This window comes from Babylonia areolata, chromosome 29, assembly GCF_041734735.1.
Source record: "Babylonia areolata isolate BAREFJ2019XMU chromosome 29, ASM4173473v1, whole genome shotgun sequence".
NCBI lineage: Eukaryota > Metazoa > Mollusca > Gastropoda > Neogastropoda > Buccinidae > Babylonia > Babylonia areolata.
In genome coordinates, this window is record NC_134904.1 from 23523529 (window position 1) to 23542041 (window position 18513).

At 45.2% G+C, this 18513-nt stretch overlaps 1 protein-coding gene across 1 annotated transcript in view; it reads right to left on the reverse strand.

Moving 5' to 3' along the window:
* Positions 1-18513, reverse strand: part of LOC143274617 (ribosomal protein S6 kinase beta-2-like) — a 240211-nt gene that overhangs the window by 96477 nt on the left and 125221 nt on the right. The window contains 1 exon segment of the mRNA XM_076578486.1: positions 2407-2448. Coding sequence (XP_076434601.1) covers positions 2407-2448 — 42 coding nt within the window.

The window sequence follows — 18513 nt, forward strand, 5'->3', positions numbered from 1 at the left end:
TTAGAAAACTATTTGATGGCTCACTAAGTAGTTCAGAGCTTGTATAATAGCAATTAGCTCAGCTGTGAATATTGAAAGATGTTTTCCAATAAAGTAAGATTTTTCAACTTTAAAAGCAGGACTATAGAAAACCGCACCAGCATTTTTGTCATCAAGAACAAATCTCTGTGTGTGTGCGCGCGCGCGCGCGTTTGCTGGTATGTGTGACAGTGTGTGAGTGGTGCTAAAGCGTGTGCATCTGTGTCGAACTATGTGTGTGGTGTCTCCAATATCACTGTGTGTGTGTGTGTGTGCACATGCTTGCGTGCATGGGGGTATATTTGTATGAAAGCAGGCGCGGATTTAACATACTTAGGACACCACCTACTAAGCTCCCTACTAACGACAATAATGGCTTAGTCGCGGAGCCAGACGATACTCGACTGTGAGCATCCCTCCAAGAATAGAGACCACCATCATGTCCCTCCAACAACAGCCCCCATGAATCTGCAGACACTGAAGACATTAACAGGACTCACCCCAAGCATGGAAGTGGAGGGGTATCGAAACTGAGGTCACCATGAGAGCAGCGCATGAAAGGCCACAGACTTCGGGACTGTTTTTGTTTATACTGATGATGATGGAGGAGGAGGAGGAGGAGGATTATGATGATGTTGCTATGGAGGTCCATTTTGGTTTGGGATTACATAAGACTGTACTCTACGCTTCCTGTCATAATGATATCCCGGCGTCAACCAGGCCTGAGAGATACAGACACTTGCAGTGTTGGTCAGGTAATAAGAGCAACACACCCAAAGACACATCTGTGAAGTGGATGATACTCGACTGTGTGGTCCCAGTCTCCCCATTTAAGCCCATAGCATACTTAACTCTGGGTAGGAGCCAGCCACGAGCCAAAAAAACCCACCTCTGCTGGGATTTGAACCCGCGTCCCCCAGCTGTCAGTCCGCTACGCTAACCACTTCACCATGGCAGCTGGTTAATGCTTAAGCTTTTACCCAGATGGCAGCAGACACGTGTACTGCTGTGCCAATGGGGATAGTGATGCCACAGACTTGTGCAACGCTGATTTCAACACTCTGACTTCGAGATTTTGTCATTTTCAATGTCATGGCATGAGGTGGCCGACTCAGAAACAGCAGCCTGTGCAACTGACATCTCGCGCTGTAAAAATCTGTGTTTCCTGGATCGACAAGCCATAGCACTCCTCTTTTCCCTTTTTACCAAAATAGAATATTTACAAGCACCATAACCACTAACATTCATTGCTGCAACTGCTGGCATTACATGTCCAAGCCTTGGTTGATGATGGAAGCCATGACAGCATTTAAACACTGATAAAGATGGTGCCGACACTGATGGAAGGGCGCAAAAACAGGACGAGCCGTTTAAAAACATCGGAAATGCGCAAAAACAGAACAATCCGTTTAAGAATATCATTTGAGAATAAGGTCGCGCTCCATAAAAAAACTGAATCCGCGGCTGCCCGACCTGAAACTGCGGCCTGACGCCTGAAGATACCACTGCATCTACATGGTACAACATTCCCTTCCTGTCCATAAAAAAACACCTGACTTTGACCTTTCCTTCAAGGACAAATATGTAGCTTTACTTTTGATCACTATGAAAAGACTGGAAAGCACACCAGGACAAACTGCAGAGCATAACCCACCACAAAAAAGTATGAATTAAGGCCTGAAAAAAGAAAGATTCAACACAAAGCAGGATCCTTGCCTTTGTGTTTCATGTACTGAATCACACACCCGATATCTCAATTTACAGGGATACCAGAGAGGGACTGAAACAAAAAAGCTCACTGTAGTTTAAAGGCAGGGGCTTTGCCCCCATAAAGCCAACCCCCCAAAAACAACTGCTGTTTGCAACCCCAATAACTGTATCATTCCTCTGAAGTGAAGGTTTATTGCTGTTTTGTTTGTTTGGTTTTTTGGGTTTTTTTTTTTAATTCTTCTTCTGCCTCTGACCAGTTCTGGAGGTAACCCTCTCTGTCTCCCTGTCTGTCTGTCTGTCTCTCTACACACACACAAGACACACACACACACACACACACACAGTAAAGCACAAATAATGTTTCCAAGAGGTCTAAAATCTGAGAGCTAATATGGCCTTCTGGCAGTTCCAGTTGATCAAGTTTGGTATAAAAATAGAAAAAAAAGAGAAGCAATCTGAACACATCCATATCATTGTCTTCATGGAGAGAGAGAGACAGAGAGAGTTGGACATTTGATTGATTAAGTCTACAGTTAACTGTGTTCTTGGTTCTTGCTCCTTTGTATATGTTTGGGGTTTTTTCCCCCCATCTAAAATCACATGTGGATAGACCTTAAACTGAAGAACACACATACATACAAAAACAAACACATATTTTGTCCTTTTCTTCATTCTTACCTTGTCAATTGTCTTCTTCCGATTTTCAGCTGTGAAAGGTGGCTGAGGAAAAAAGAGAAGTAATTGATCATGTTATTATATATGCTGAAACAGATGACATTACTATTCATGAGGTCACCCACAAATCATTGCATTTCAGACAGAGAGAAAGCAGTGGACATCATGACTGAATTTCAGCTGACATCATCATCCACTTTTTAATTGCCACAAAGTGAGAATGCACATATGCATACATTCTGTGAGGGAGAGAAGAAAACATGGGGTAAATTACAAGTCCCCCACTCCTCTTCATAGATATCTAATGAAAGAAAAAAGATTTTAAGCGGAAAAAAAAAAAATGTTTAATATGACTATTAACCCCTTCACTGCCATAATAGTTTTTTTGTACTGCTGTGTGCCGGATAAATTTTTGCTTTTTTCAGTAGGCTCACTAATCTGTTCACTCATTTATTTAGATATCCACATGATTTTTTGCATGCTTTTTCCTGATACCCTTGGCTATACTGTGATACCAAAACAATTTGGGTTTGTGGGTATTTTGTGAGGGAAAATTGATAAAATAATCATTTATTTCTAAGAAATAACATTTTCGGAGCATAAACACATTCACAGCAGCACATAAAACCACATAAAACACTGCATTGATTGTTTTTTGTGTTTACTGAATATCAGAACAAGCATCTGGTACACACATTACAGCCAGTAATTGTTCTTCTGAGATGTAATCCATGCATAACTGGGGGTAAGGACAATCCAGCAGAAAGGGACATAATTGCACTTTTTTCAGTGGCTTTGGTAATCTGATCACTCGCTATTTCTTGAAATATCTCTTTGAAACTTTGCTTGTTTTTTTCTCATATCCTGAGCTATGATGTGATACCATACTAATTTGATTTTATATGCAATTAGTAGGAGCAAGACTGATATAATGGACATGCTTTAAAAAAAATTATTAATTAAAAAAAATTATTAAAAAAAAAAAAATTGGGGGATGTATACACATACACTGCAGCATATAAAACCACAAAAATACTGCAGAAACTGAAGTCAGTGGAACATCAGAGCACACATCTGGTACTCACATTACAGCCAGTAAGAGTTTTTCTGAGGTGTAATCCATGCATAACTGGGGGTACCCACAATCCAGTACAAAGGGACAGAATTTCACTTTTTTCAGTGGGTTCACTAATCTGTTCACTACTGACATATTTGTTGAAATATTTCTCTGAAAGTTTGCATGTTTCTTTCTTATTCTCTGGGCTATGATGAGATATCAACATAACTTGATTTTGTGGGTATTTAGCAAGTCAAAATTGATAAAATTATCACCTTTTTTCCAAAATAAACCCACTTTCAGAGCATAAACACATACACTGCAACATAAACAAAAAAACGCAAAAAACAAAAACAAAACAACCCTGTAAAAACTGTAAAATGGAACATCAGAGCAAACATCTGGTACTCATATTACTGCCAGTAAGTGTTCTTCCGAGCTGTAATCCTTGAACAGGCATGAGATTGGGAAATTGTGATTTAGTCTGAAAGGTGGGGGCCTGGGGGCAGAAGGCCCCCAGTGGGGGTCCATGGGGTAACGCCCCCTGAAGCTGAAGGTTTTTCTCAATTTCAAACCATAAAATCTGCACATGCAGGTCACCAATGCTGCTGAGGTATTCCAACCCACAGAAGACAAAAAAATCAGTCCCATTCTTCCTAAACTGAAGTGTTTTTGCTTCCAAACCCGTAAAGTCAGCCTTGGGGGCACGATTTCCAAAATCGTGTCTCATGTGTGTGTGTGTGTGTGTGTGTGTTTTTTGGTTTTATTTTTGTTTGTGTGTGTGTGTGTGTGTGTGTGTGTGTGTGTGTGTGGTTTCAATGCAACTCTGTGTATGTGAGAAAAAGAGACAGACAGACAAAGAGATTGAGAATTGGGGTCGGGCCGGACATGGGAGGAAAGAGTTAAAGTTCATGTATGTGCACTGCTTTAAATACAACTCTCTGTGTGTGTTAAACTCTTTGTGTGTGTGAGTGAGTGAGTGAGTGAGTGAGTGAGTGAGTGAGAGTGTGTGTGTGTGTGTGTGTGTGTGTGTGTGTGTGTGTGTGTGTGTGTGTGTTTTCAAGGAAAATGTTCTCAGCACACAAGTTTGCACTGTACCAATATAACTGACCTTCTGGTCTCTTCAGCTGTAGCTTCTGTTCCACTGACAGGCATGGTGTTGGTTGAGGAAAGAAAGGGGGAAGTGGAATGACTGGAGGGAGAGGGGGTGGGTCTGTGACTGGTTATATCACTTTCAGCAGTCAAGGATTCTCAGCTGGAGCTAGTGGTCAGTGTCTTGGCTCAATGCCAAAATTGCCACAATCATTGACAGTGGTTTCATATCCCACTCCTCCTCCCACTCCCCTTCCCTCAGCACTGGTAGGAGACTCAAGAGAGAGGCGAGGGGTACCTCAGCAAATCATGAAAGTGAAGTCTGCAGGAGGGGGGCGGGGTTGGGGAGTGACTTTTTTCCCTCTGAAATCAACTGCTCTTCGGGGTTGGGGAGTGACTTTTTTCCCTCTGAAATCAACTGCTCTTCGGCTGAAAATAGCGGATCCGCTGAGAGTTCCCCAGCATGGACTGTGTGTATATGTGTGTGTGTGTGTGTGTGTGTGTGTGTGTGTGTGCGTGTGTGTGTTCAGGGCAGAAAGACAGAGAAAGAGAGAGACAGCAAGCAAGCGCGAGTGTACACACGCGTGTGTATGTGTGGTTTCAATTCAACTGTGTGTAAACAAGAGAGAGACAGAGAGGGAGGCAGACAGAAAGAGAGGGGAGATGGTAGGAGGAAAGAATGCAACTTGTATTTGTCCATGTGTATGTACTGCTTTGAAATTCAATAGATCCCTCTCCCCGTGTGTGTGTGTGTGTGTGTGTGTGTGTGTGTTTTCAATACAACTCTGTGTGTATATGCAAGAAAGAGAGAGAGACAGAAAGAGGGAGAGAGGGACAAAGAGACAGAGAGAGAGAGGGGTGAAGGTGGGAGGAAAAAGTGCAAGTCTGTATGTGTGCATATATGTGCACTGCTTTGCTGAAATACAATTCTCTGTGTGTGTGTGTCTGTGTGTGTGTGTATGTGTGTGTTTTCAATCTCCGTGTGTGTGTGCTTGAAAGAGAGGGAGTGTGCAGTGTGAGTGTGCACGCACATGTACGTATTATTAAGCTCTGTGTGATTGTGTGAGTGTTCATAATATTATGTGTGCACATGTGCAAGTGTGAAGGAGAGAGAGATAAAATAAGAAACAGAGTATGTGTATATGTGAACGCATTCATGTGGGGTTTTTTGTTTGTTTTTTTCAAAGTGTGTGTGTGTGTGTGTGTGTGTGCACGCGCGCGCTCTGCTCTGTGTCTGTGCGTGCGCGTGTAACTTTGGTAATCTGGCCGGCTATAGGTCTCAAATCTAAATACACTGACTCTTGCCATTGGCAAGAGTCAGTGTATTTAGATTTGAGACCTACAGCCGGCCAGCAGCCATGAACTGTTTGTACTACAGAAGGGTAGGCTGTGTCAGAAAAGGCACTGACATCGATAAGTTGCTACAAAGTTTCGATCTGTTTCAATCGCAACACTGAATGCTACTTGTGCATACAGTGGCAAACATTGAACAGAGGGTCAAGCAGATGTACCCACGGCCCTTGTGGTTTGACAGGGATGGAGATCGCACACACTGATGTATCTGTGCGTGTGCGCAAGTTTGTGTGTGTGTGTGTGTGTGTGAGTGTGTGTGCGCGCGCGCTCACATGTCTGTGCCACATGTGTGTGTGTGTGTGTGATCGGCAGCATGTGTGTGCATGTCCGCGCGTGCGTGCTTTTCACAGTGCGTTAGGAAACTTTCAGACTTCGATTTTGGTGCTCTGACAAGTCACTGGATCGCCTCTCAACGGGTCAACAAACGACGCTTTCGAAAAAGCATTCTGTTTTCATTTTTGGCAGATCATCAGTAAACAATATAGAATGGCCCATCGGCTTTTTCTTTCTTTCTTTTTTCTTCTAGAAAACGGACGCTCCATTTTCAATGCAAATGTGAAAGCAGATTTCCGTGCCTAGACTGAAGAGTTGCACCCATACAATCTGACACCAATTGCACTTGGCCTTGCCCGCGGTGTCAATTTTGTGAATGACGTCGCAAACCCGTGAAGTTATTTTTTTATTCTTCACTTCTGTTTTCACGATCTCATCTTGCCAGACCCAGTTCCACTTATTATTCACTCCTTTATTGATCTCTGCTGCAAAAATCCTCTAATCCTTAGTGATTTTTCTCATTTTGTCAATGACTGAAGACGATCGACGAAATCAGGTATCTTTGCAAGTCATGAAGCCCGCGAGCAAGTTTTGTAATCCCGACCGAATACGGATAAGCTGAATGATGACAGAGGAGCAACGGAACACTTATTCTCAACTGGTTCACTTACCCAAACATGGGGTATTTTAGCAAACGCTGTGGGTCTGTCTTGTCGAACGGTCGAACAATGCTCGTGCAACCTTCATGGGTCGGAAAAAAACCTCACCCCCCACTCCACCCCTCCGATTTTCTCAACGGATTTACACGAATCTCAAAAATGGCCTCTGGAGCCAATTTTCAGTTGGAAATCTGACTACAGTCGGAAAAATTTCATGCCTGTTGAATAACAAGGGGTAGCACAATCTAGGTATAAAACTATATGAAACATGAATCACACCTCATTTGTTGATTCTGTCTGCAGATACTGTAGGGCTTCTGGAGACTGTATTGTTTTCTGCTGTTGTTTTCTCATTGAAAGATAAACCCACACCACATAATATGAAGACCTACAAAAAGAAAATGGGAAAAAACACACAACCAAAATAAAAACCCACACTGAAACCACAGTTTGAAGAAAGAAAGAAAAAAACAAAGTACATCTATTATAATAATAATAATATTTTATTTTTATATAGCGCTATGATACAAGCATAAGCAAGCTCAAAGCGCTTTACAATCCAGTACCTAAAGGGAAACAAGAAAGCATATAAAAAGTAGTAGAAACATAAAACAGAATCATTAATATTATAAAAACACAATGCCTAAAACTCACAAAGTAGCATACTAATATTACTATCAATACTGCAACTGTTACACTCCAACACTCACACTAACACACAAGCACAGACACACACATGATTAAACGGCTGAGATGACAGCAATTTTCACTTAAAATACATACATGTAAAAAGGAACATAACTGTAATCCGCATGCCACAGATTTTGTAAAAACTGTAAAATAAGATTTTGGATAGAAAAGGTAAAAAGGGTAGAAATTGGGTCATTCTCCATTTTCGAACCACACCACCACCGTCCATCTACCCACTGTCTGGAATGTAGTGTGTGTTCCATTAAAAGTATCAGATTCGTCAAAATCAGCAGGAGAATCGAAGCTACTTCTAATCATCTCTATTTTAGTAGTGAAATAATCAATAAATTTATCAGCTAGATTTTCAGAAGGTATATTGCTAGGCAGAACAGTTCGGACATCCTTCCCCATCATCTGATTTGCCAAGCGAAACAGAACTCTGGAGGAATCAGCATCAGTAATTCTGTCGCACACGCATTTCTTTTTCTCATCGTGGATCATTTGATTTACAACATTGTGTAAGTGAGCATATATCTGCTTGAAAATTTCCAGATCAAACTTTCACCATTTTCGCTCAGCGGAGCGACACTGCTGTTTTGCCATCTTGATTTCAAGAGACATCCAGGGTGCACGTAAATGATCAAACACAACATGCATTGTGAGAGGGGCATGCTTATCAAGCAGTTCCTGGAGGGAAGTGTTGTAAAATGTGATCAGGACACTGGTATACAGACTGGTGGCAAATACTAAAACATCAGCTTTTAAAAGATTAACATTTAAAGATATGTAATTGTGTGAGTAAACATTTTTCTTTATCTTTACAGGCTTTATGAGCTTAAGATTAAATGATATCACAGAGTGGTCAGAGATGAGTTTGTCAACAAAAAGAAGATCTGTCACACTGTTCACTGCCAATACACAAATTTTGTGTGGAAGTCCTGGAAGCACTGTGGGTAGCAGAGTGCAGGCTTGGATGGTCAGTCAGGGCAGTGGTAATGGGTTTCCCGCCGCACACCCAGTTTCTTCCTGCACACCCTGCAGGGATTGGTGGGCTGGGGCTTGCTGGGAGTTGGTGGCTGGGGGAACATGAAGTGCCTGGCAGTAAGACGCACTTCATCATCTGACCTGATCTCCTCCACAGCAGGTGCCTGATCGGGCCAGATCCAGTCAATTGTGAGTGACTGACTCCAGAAAACTCAAAAGAGTTTTATAGGAGTCGTCACTAGATTTCTGGAGGATGAAGGCATTGCAGGCGTCAACTTGCATGAAGTGGAAGAAAAGCTTTTTCATCCACTTCATGGACTTCCTTGTGCAGTCATATGGGTGGAACAGCTGATGCTGTTTGTCCACCCCACCCATATTCTTGTTGTACTGTGTTGATACATCAGGTCGCCTGGTGATGCCCCATTGTCCCCGGTCACAGATGGGTGCTTCTGCATGGCCATCCACAGTGGAGAGGAGGTGAACGACCTTGGTGCTGTGGTACTTGGTGGCGACAATCTTGCTGTCACCACAGAGAGCAGCCGAGGAGCCTGGGTTCAGCTGGATGTTGTGGAGTTGCTGCGGTATTTCCCGGTTCTCCCTGACTGTGCCACAGGCCAAGGTGTTTTTTTTTTTTCCAGCAAGTAGAGGTACAGCCTGAGGCAGTAACCCCCAGTTCCTTTGATGCCACCAGATTCACAGAACAGGTACATTTTTATACCGAACCTGGTGCGCTTCATCAGTATGTATTGACGAAAGATCAGTCGGCCTTTCCACAGCAGAAGGCTCTCATCAACATACACCGCTTGTCGTGGCTCATACACCTCCTGGAACTTCTCGTGCAGGTGGTCCAGTATCGGCTGGATTTTGTACAGTCGCTCATATGCAGGATCTCCCTGTGCTGGCATGGTGGAGTTGTCATGGAAGTGGAGAAACTGCAGGATAATCTGAAACATTATTGAATAACAGTTGATCAGCTGCACACACACACACACACACACACACACAACAACAACAACAACAAAAAAACAACAACAAAAAACACACACACAAATACATACCCAAACTACACACACACACACATACACTGTATACATGATACATAAATGCACTTGTTGCAAGTGTACACACACACACACACACACACACACAAACACTGTACACATGATACATGCACTTCTTGCCTGTTGCATGTATACACACACACACACTACACATACAACAACAACAAAAAAACCACACAAACACACACACACACAAATACATACCCAAACTACACACACACACACACACACACTTAACACATGAAACATGCACTCGTCGCATGTGTACACACACACAATTACACACTCACTGTACACATAAAAACAAAACACACTCAGAGTCTCTCTCTCTCTCACACACACACACATACACACACACACACTTGACCCAACTTTCATATCACCATCTCTAGCTTTAACAGTACAGTGGGATACTGGTGATGATCCACTAGGCAGTGATCATGTGCCAATCACACTGTCTTTTAAGGATTGTACCATATGGTGCTATCCATACTGCTGTATGGATGTGAAAGTTGGACTTTAACAGCAGAGACTACTAGGAAAGTCCAGACGTTTGAGACAAAATGCTTCAGACGATTGCTTGGAATCTCATGGAAGGACAGAAAGACCAATGACTTTGTCAAGAGCCAAATAACTATGCTAGCGGGTCCACTGGAACCACTCTTAGCAGTGGTCGAAAGGAGGAAGCTGTCATGGTTCGGGCATGTGACACGCCACAATTCACTGCAAAAGACAGTTCTACAGGGAACGCTAGAGGGTGGTAGGCGAAGAGGGAGGCAAGCCAAATGCTGGATGGACAACATCAAGGAATGGACCAATATGGATAGTGCTACGCTGATACGACAGGCAGAAGATAGAACCGGATGGCGTCGTCTGACTACGGAATCGTCCCTCATGTCTCCTCTACGCCCATCCCGGGCAGGAGAATGAATGAATGAAATGAATGAAACCATATCCAAATACAGCAGAGAAGATGAAATCCCAAATTTCAATAACAAATACGCAAACTCGGAAAACATTTCACAACTATCTTACAAACATTTCTGAAAGTGAAATTTTTTGGTGAAGATTTAAATGTTTTTTAATAACAACTTTCAAAAATCAATTATTGGAGCTGCTGAAATTCCCAAGAAAAGTTCAAAGAGGAGTGACACTTTTTCTGGAAATGTTTGGTGGAATAATGCATGTGCGGCGGCTGTAAATACAAAGAAACTAGCATAACATGGTTAAGACTCAGAAAAGTACCTGACAAAGATGTAAAAGAAGCCGCTCATAAAGAAATGTGTTACACAAAAATCAAGGCAAACAGAGTCATAGCCCAAGAAAAAAGACAATTCTGGTCACAGTTCTGTTTGAATGAAGTATCTGACGATAAGGATATGAAAAATGTGTGGGCCACAAAGTGAAAGAAATGAAATCAGGCATTGTTCTGCAAGACTATCCTTGAGATAAAGAGTTTCTGTCCCCTCAAGAGAAGGCTGAAGAATTTGTATGTATTCTAAAACAGGTAGTGTGGATAGTTTGTCAAACAAACAAAAGACATTAAGAGAGGAAGAAGAAACCAGTGACAAATATAGAGATCCTACCCCACAAAAATGATAATACAATTGGCAATACCTTTACAGGAGGTAAAGAACGCTATTCATTTGTTGAGTAACAAAAATGTGTCAGATGGCAAGGATGTAGTATCTTACACCATGTTAAACCATTTGCCAGAAAACTGGATGATTATATTACATACATAATTTCAAAAGTGCTCGTAATGTGGACAAATCCCTGAGGTATGGAAAACTTCCATAGTAACTCCTGTATTAAAACAGAGTAAACCTCGAACAGAAGCTTCGAGCTATAGACCTATTTCGGTTACCTCCCAAGTTGGGAAAGTCATTGAGAAAATTGTAAATATTAGAATGGTATATTACTGTGACAAAAATAACAATTCCGTCAGCTCAAACTGGATTCCGGAAAGGAAGATCTACAACTGATCACCTGACCCGTCTCACTACCCAAATTAAAAAAAAGTTTTCTAAGCGAAAAAGTATCCTTGCGTCCTTCTTCAATCTTACTAAAGCTTATGACCGAGTATGGCATTGCAGACTGTTATTTAAGCTGAAACAAATTGGTCTGTCGGGTCATGTTTATGACTATGTCAAACCCTTTTTAAGTGGGAGATATAATCCTGAAATGAAATGAAATTATGGTGCTTAGAGCCTCGCCGACCACTAAGGCCATCTCAAGGCTATCGCCGCGTCAATTACTACTACAAGGCTAAAAAAAACAACCAATTAAAACGAGTCACCACTTCAAACTTTCCACTCCAAAGTTTAGAAAAAAACTTCCATAGTTTAAAACCTTCAAATCTGGTTAAAAAGGTTCACTTCTTTTAAGAAGTCCATCAGCGCCCACGGAGGGACATCACGAAACAAAGTCTTCAAAGAAATCACCGTGTAATGTCTGCGTCTAACGTCATGCAGATCCCAACAGTCAAGGAGCACGTGTTTCACGGTGAGAGGCTCGTCACAGGGAACGCATCGAGGGGCCTCCTCCCCCTTCAACAAGTAAGAATGAGTAAAAAAAGTGTGCCCCGTACGCAGTCTGCACAGCACAGATTCCTCCTTTCTGTTCTTCACCCCCGAAAGGAGGGTCTCCCCCAGGTCCGGACGGATCTGGAAGAGCTTGTTGTCTATCTGGGTGTTCCATTTCTCTTGCCAAAGATCTTTAACGTAAGTATTGACCTTCCGCTTCATGTCTGTATAGGGTACCAAGGATCTGGACAATTCTTTCTTTACAGCGTTCCTGGCCAGCAGGTCCGCCCTTTCGTTACCACGAATGCCAACATGTCCGGGAACCCAGGCCAACACAACCTCGTATCCTTTCTTCGTTGCGAGAGTAAAAGTTTCATAAAATTCCAGCAGTTTGGGATGAGTGATATTCCTGCAGGCGATCGCCTCCAGGGCTGATAAGGAGTCGGAAAAGATCATGAATCTCTTCTGTTTGGAAGAGAGAACCATTTTTAACCCCAGGACCAGTGCAGTCAGTTCCGCGGTGTATACCGAGCTGTCAGACAGGATGTGTTCCGTTGAGGGCCGGTCAGGAAAGGCGGGACAGAACGCAGATGCGGCGACTCCGTCCTCTGACTTGGAACCGTCAGTGAAGATGCCTTGAAAGGTGGGGAATTTGTGGCACAGTTCCGAAAAGTAGGTTCTGTAGGCCAGAGAACTGGTGGTGTCCTTACGGTACGAGGCCAGATCGAATCGGACCTCAGGTGTTGTAAAGGTCCACGGGGGGCTGTCAGGGAACTTAGAGAAATCTGAGATGCCACCGACATCCAGATCGGCATTTTCCAAGTGCGGCTGAATGCGGAGTCCGAGAGGAGGTATGCAGTTTGGGTTGTCTGTAAATTTCTTATCGAAAGGGTTGTTGAATACAGCATCGTAAGCAGGGTTTGTAGGTTCCGAAAACAATTTCAAATAATAGTTCAGGGTCAGCTTCAGTCTGCGGTTGGAAAGAGGCGGTTCCCCCGCCTCTGCATACAGGCTGTGCACAGGGGTGGTGCGGAAAGCACCCAAGCTGAGACGGAGCCCTTGGTGGTGTACAGGGTCCAACAGTTTCAGGTAGGACGGTCTGGCCGAGCCGTATACAACACTTCCATAATCCAGTTTGGACCGGACCAGGGCTCTGTAGAGGTGCAAGAGAGTCCTCTTATCAGCACCCCAGTTCGTGTGTGCCACAACTCGGATGATGTTCAGGGCTTTTAGGCAAGATATTTTCAGCTGTTTAATGTGGCTGAGAAAATTCAGCTTCTGATCGAAGACGACCCCTAGAAATCTGGCTTCCTTGACCGCCGGGATGGTGGATGTTCCCAGACGGATTTCAGGGTCCTGATAGAATTGGCGAAAATTATGAAAGTGGATGCATTCAGTTTTGGAGGACGAAAATGTGAAGCCATTCTCCTCTGCCCAACACTGGATTTTGTTGACGCAGAGCTGAAGCCGTCGCTGGATGCTGGCGTACGTGCTGCCGGTTGCATATAAAGCAAAATCATCCACGAACAGCGAGCTGTCCGATCCTTTCTGAACGGATTGAACGATGTCATTAATTTTGATGCTGAACAGAGCAGGCGACAGGATGCTCCCCTGCGGGACACCCAGCTCCTGCTCGTGAATGTCGGACAGGGTGGTGCCGACTCTCACCTGGAATTGTCTGTCTTGTAAAAAATTGTGGATAAACTGAGGCAGGTGTCCTCGGAAGCCGAGCTTGTGCAAGTCGGAAAGAATACCAAATTTCCACGTGGTATCGTAAGCTTTCTCCAGGTCAAAAAATATGGCCACCACATGTTGTTTGTTGACGAAAGCATTTCTTATCGTGGTTTCCAGACGAACCAGATGGTCAACGGTAGAGCGATGCTTGCGGAAACCGCACTGTTCCTTCGCCAGAAGGCCGTCGGTCTCTAGTTTCCACATCAGTCTACCGTTGACCATCTTCTCCATCAGTTTGCAGACGCAGCTGGTCAGTGCAATTGGGCGGTAGTTGGAGGGGTTCGAGGGGTCTTTTCCCGGTTTCGGCAGCGGGATTATGAGGGCTTTCCGCCAGGAGGGTGGAAAGAAGCCTGTGACCCAGATGTGGTTATAAACTTTAAGCAGGGTGTCCAGACAGGTTTGGGGAAGGTGCTTTAGGAGTTTATAATGGACTTCGTCCATTCCTGGACAGGAATCCGTACAGGTCTGAAGGGCAGATTTAAGTTCGTTCATTGTGAAAGGAAGGTTGTAATTCTCTGTGTTGTCGGAAAAGAAGTTACATGGTGTTTTTTCTGACAGGTTTTTGGTTTTAAGAAAGCGAGCAGATTTGTTAGCAGATCTCGAGTTCTGTTCTATTGTGGAGGCAAGCAAATTGGCAACTGCTTTCTTCTCTGTGACCAGAGCGTCTGAAAGTTTAAGATGGTGGAAGGTCGGGCATGCGTTTTTGCCCTTAATTCTTTTTAAAACCCTCCACACTTTCTTCTTGGGTGTGTTGGAGGTTAAGGAAGAGCAGAAATCTCTCCAAGACTTCCTCTGGCTCTTTTTAAAAACATACCTGGCTTTCGCCCTCAGCTGTTGATGGGTTCGAACGCTATCGGACTCCGGTCTCCGAAAGACGCGTCGCTGCGCTCTCTTCCGAGACTTGCGGGCCTCCCGACATTCCGCGTTGAACCAGGGCGTTCTCGGGACCCGAGGCTTGGAGGTAGACGATGGGACTGCTGCTTTGGCGCAATCTAAAACGATCCGAGTCAGAGCGTCAGCAGGGTCCTTGCTTTTCAATACTGTTTCTTCCTGCAGCTCAGCTCTTATCTTGGTGGTAAAAAAACTCCAGTCTGCTTTGTCGTAGTACAGGCGGTCAGGCAGAGAGTCACCTTCTCCATCTGTGGGGCGGAGGATGACAGGAAAGTGGTCACTCCCGTGCAGATCGTCGTGCACTTTCCACTCGTAGTCCAGGACCAACGATGGATCGCAGACCGACAGATCTAAACACGAGAGCTTTCCAGAGGACAGATGCAGGTAAGTGGGAGACTTGTCGTTAAGACAACACAAGTCCATGTCAGAGAGAAGGTTTTCTAAGAGAAGACCTCGGGCTGATGTCATCTCACTTCCCCAGAGCGGGGAGTGTCCGTTGAAGTCGCCCAACAGTAAAAACGGACGTGGGAGCTGGTCGACCAGGTTCATGAGGTCCTGCCTCAGAACACGGACGGAAGGGGGAAGGTAGAGAGAGCAGACAGTGATGGTTTTCTCGAGCGTGACTCTGACTGCCACCGCCTGTAAAGGGGTGCTTAAAAGAACTGTACTGTATAAAAGGGACTTTCGAATAAAAAGAGCGACACCTCCCGTCAACCCCTCTTGCTTCGGTTGAGCGGGTTTAAAAACGGAGTTAAAACCAGAGAGAGATAAAACCTTGCCATCTCTTTGCAGAGTCTCCTGCAGTGCCAGCACTGAAGGTTTCAAAGCACGACAAAGCAGCTGGAGTTCCTGGAAGTTGGCATAGAATCCCCGGATATTCCAGTGGATCACTGCCATTAAAAAGGTTGTTTTTAAAAAAAAAAAAAAAAAAAAAAAAAAAAAAAAAAAAGCAGCAGCCTATTCCATCGCTACCCCCTGCTCCTCCACTTGCGGTGGCTCAAGGTCCGCCAGGATGGAATATTTGTTCTTTGACATAAATTTTTCGGGTTCAGACCGGGTCGGAATATCCACCACCTCGGCCCCTCCCGATCCCGCCGTGGCCGCAGCCCTCCCCTCCTTGAGTTTTGGAGGTGCGGGGGGCTTCCGGCCACTTCCGCCAGCCCGAGGGCCAGGCAGACGAGAGGCGGGGCGAGGGGGCCCAGGGGGTGGGGTGGGGCGGGAGGCGGACAACGTGCCTCCGCCCGAGGCTTTTCTCTCCCGCCCAGCAGCCCCTGAGGACTGCCGCGCAGGATGGGAAGGGGTGGACACAGCGCCTCCACCCAAGGCCGACGGTTCCGACGAGGCGGTTAAGTCGTCCGTCTGCGTTCCTGTGGACGTCGTCTGGACTGCGACGTCCACCGTCCCGGATCTGACGACAGAGGCATACGACGTCCTAGGCGACGCGGCCTCCACCTGTTTTCTTGCCTCAAAGAAGGAAATTTTCTGTTCTGTCTTGACTTTCTGAATTTGTTTTTCTTTCTTCCAGGCGGGGCAGTCCTTCGATGAGGACGGGTGGCCACCTCCGCAGTTCGCACACAGGGCTGCACTGACGCAATCGCCCTGGTGCGCCGCCTTCGAACAGGTGCCACACGCCTCTTCCTCCTTACATCTGTCTCTCACGTGTCCGAATTTCTGACACTTAAAGCATCTCAGAGGGGACGGTACGTACAGGCTGACATTAACTAGCAGGTATCCGACCCGAATGTCCTTGGGGACATCCGGGCAGCAGAAGGTGAGGAAGAAAGTGTTGGTCGGGACTCTGTCCGACCCCTTCCTCACCGTCACCCTGTACACATCGGTCACTCCCTGAGAGGACAGTTCGCTCTTGATCTCGGCCTCAGACACACCTTTCAACTCCGGGCATCTGATGACTCCCTTAGAGCAGTTGAGACCTTTGTGAGGGGAAATCTTCACTGCCCTATCCACGAAAGTGGTCGCCTTGAGGAGGAGCTGTGTCTGTCTTTTAGATTCTGTCTGTACTAAAAACGCTCCGCTCCTCAGCCTCTTGATGGATCTGAGCGATCCTGCCAGGCACTGAAAGCCCTTCTGGACAGCGAAGGGGCTGAGAGCTGACAAGGGCTTGTCGTCATCAGCGCCCTCCATCACTAGCCATGATGGCCAAAAACCAGAGGTCTCGACGACCTCCGACTCAGAGTCTGAGTCGTCCGTTCCCTGTCGTCGTCTTTTTCCGAGTTTGGGGGGGTGTGTTTGTTTAGGATTCATGTTGAAAGAAAAATGTGAATTCATCCCTCCCTTACCCACCCACCATGGGGTCCAACTTAGGGGCCAGGGTCAAGGGAACACCAGCTTGACCCCTTCCAGGTTTCGGGAGGGATATACAACCAGCAGCCCAGCTCCAACGTGCTCCCCCCCGATCATGCCCAGCTCCCGGGGACAGAGAGCCGAGCACTACGGGGGTTACCTTCGTCAGCCACTAAACTGCCAGTCTTGACCCAGCCCCACGAAGGGGTAGCCGATTGACACACACGGGCCAATGTGTGCCGCCTGTCTTAGGAGAGGTCCGAGCCAAAGGGATGTGTTGAGAGCAGCGTGCTCTCTCAATCCCCAGGATCTCATTCCCCTCCATCACAGGTCGCGCCGCACGGCAAACACGGCGGGCCTAAAGAAGGCCGCAGAGAAAAAAAAGAATGTGGAAAAGAAGGCTTGATGGGGAGCTGAGGACAGAAAAGAGGCGGTAAAAAGAAGAACAAAGAATAGCGAAAGGGACAGTGGGTCACGTTTAGTTTGGGCCTCACTCACGACCTGTTCGGCATGGGAAGCCCTATCAGGGGCATCAGTACAAAACCACCACTTATTCAGCCCTAACAGCTACGATGGCTATGTAGGCTGTCAATTAAGACCTGGGACCAGAGCACCAAACCCCAAGAAGCACTGATGCCCCCGCCGACATAGCTCGCTCGATCACTGGCCACTAAGCCTCCCGACCACGGCAAGGTAGTGACCCTCCCGGGAGTGGGTCAGAAGAACACCAGCCTGACCCCCTCCAGGTTTCGGGAGGAGATATAATCCTATGTAGTGGCAAAAGTGGGAGTAACTTTATCAACCTCTAGGCCTATAAACATGGGAATCCCGCAGGGTTCCATTATTTCTCCATTGTTGTTCAACATTATGCTTTATGATTTATACACATGTTTTTCATCATCTACCAAGCTGGCTCAAAATGCGGATGATATTGCTATATGGATTCAGACATCCTTGAGGAAAACGGCAAGCCTACATTACATCAATTATGTACAGAAACATTTTCAGGGTGATCTCGATAGACTGAGTAGCTATATGCACTCTAATGGTTTTGAGTTTTCTGTAGAAAAAACACATTTGATCCTCTTTAATAATGGTTATAATCCCAGCAAACAACCACAGCTTTTTTTGGGGAGGACATGAAATATTTTTCAAGTCGGAAATAAAATTTCTTGGGATCCTATTTACTTCAAAACTAAACTGGAAGAAGCACATTGATTCAATAGTGACTAAAGCAGTTAAAAGTTTTAATTTCTTAAAAATTGCAAGTCACTCTCCTTGGGGACAAGACTCCAAAATTCTTTTACATTTAGCGACATCTCTCGTAAGATCAAGACTGACCTACGGTCAAGAAATTTTCTTTTCTGCTCCACCGACGTTTCTAAAGAAGCTGCGAATAATTGACAGTAAAGCTGTGAAACTGAGTTTAGGGGTACCTGTGCATACTAAGACTTCAAAAACCTATAAGCTTGCGGGCATTCTACCACTAG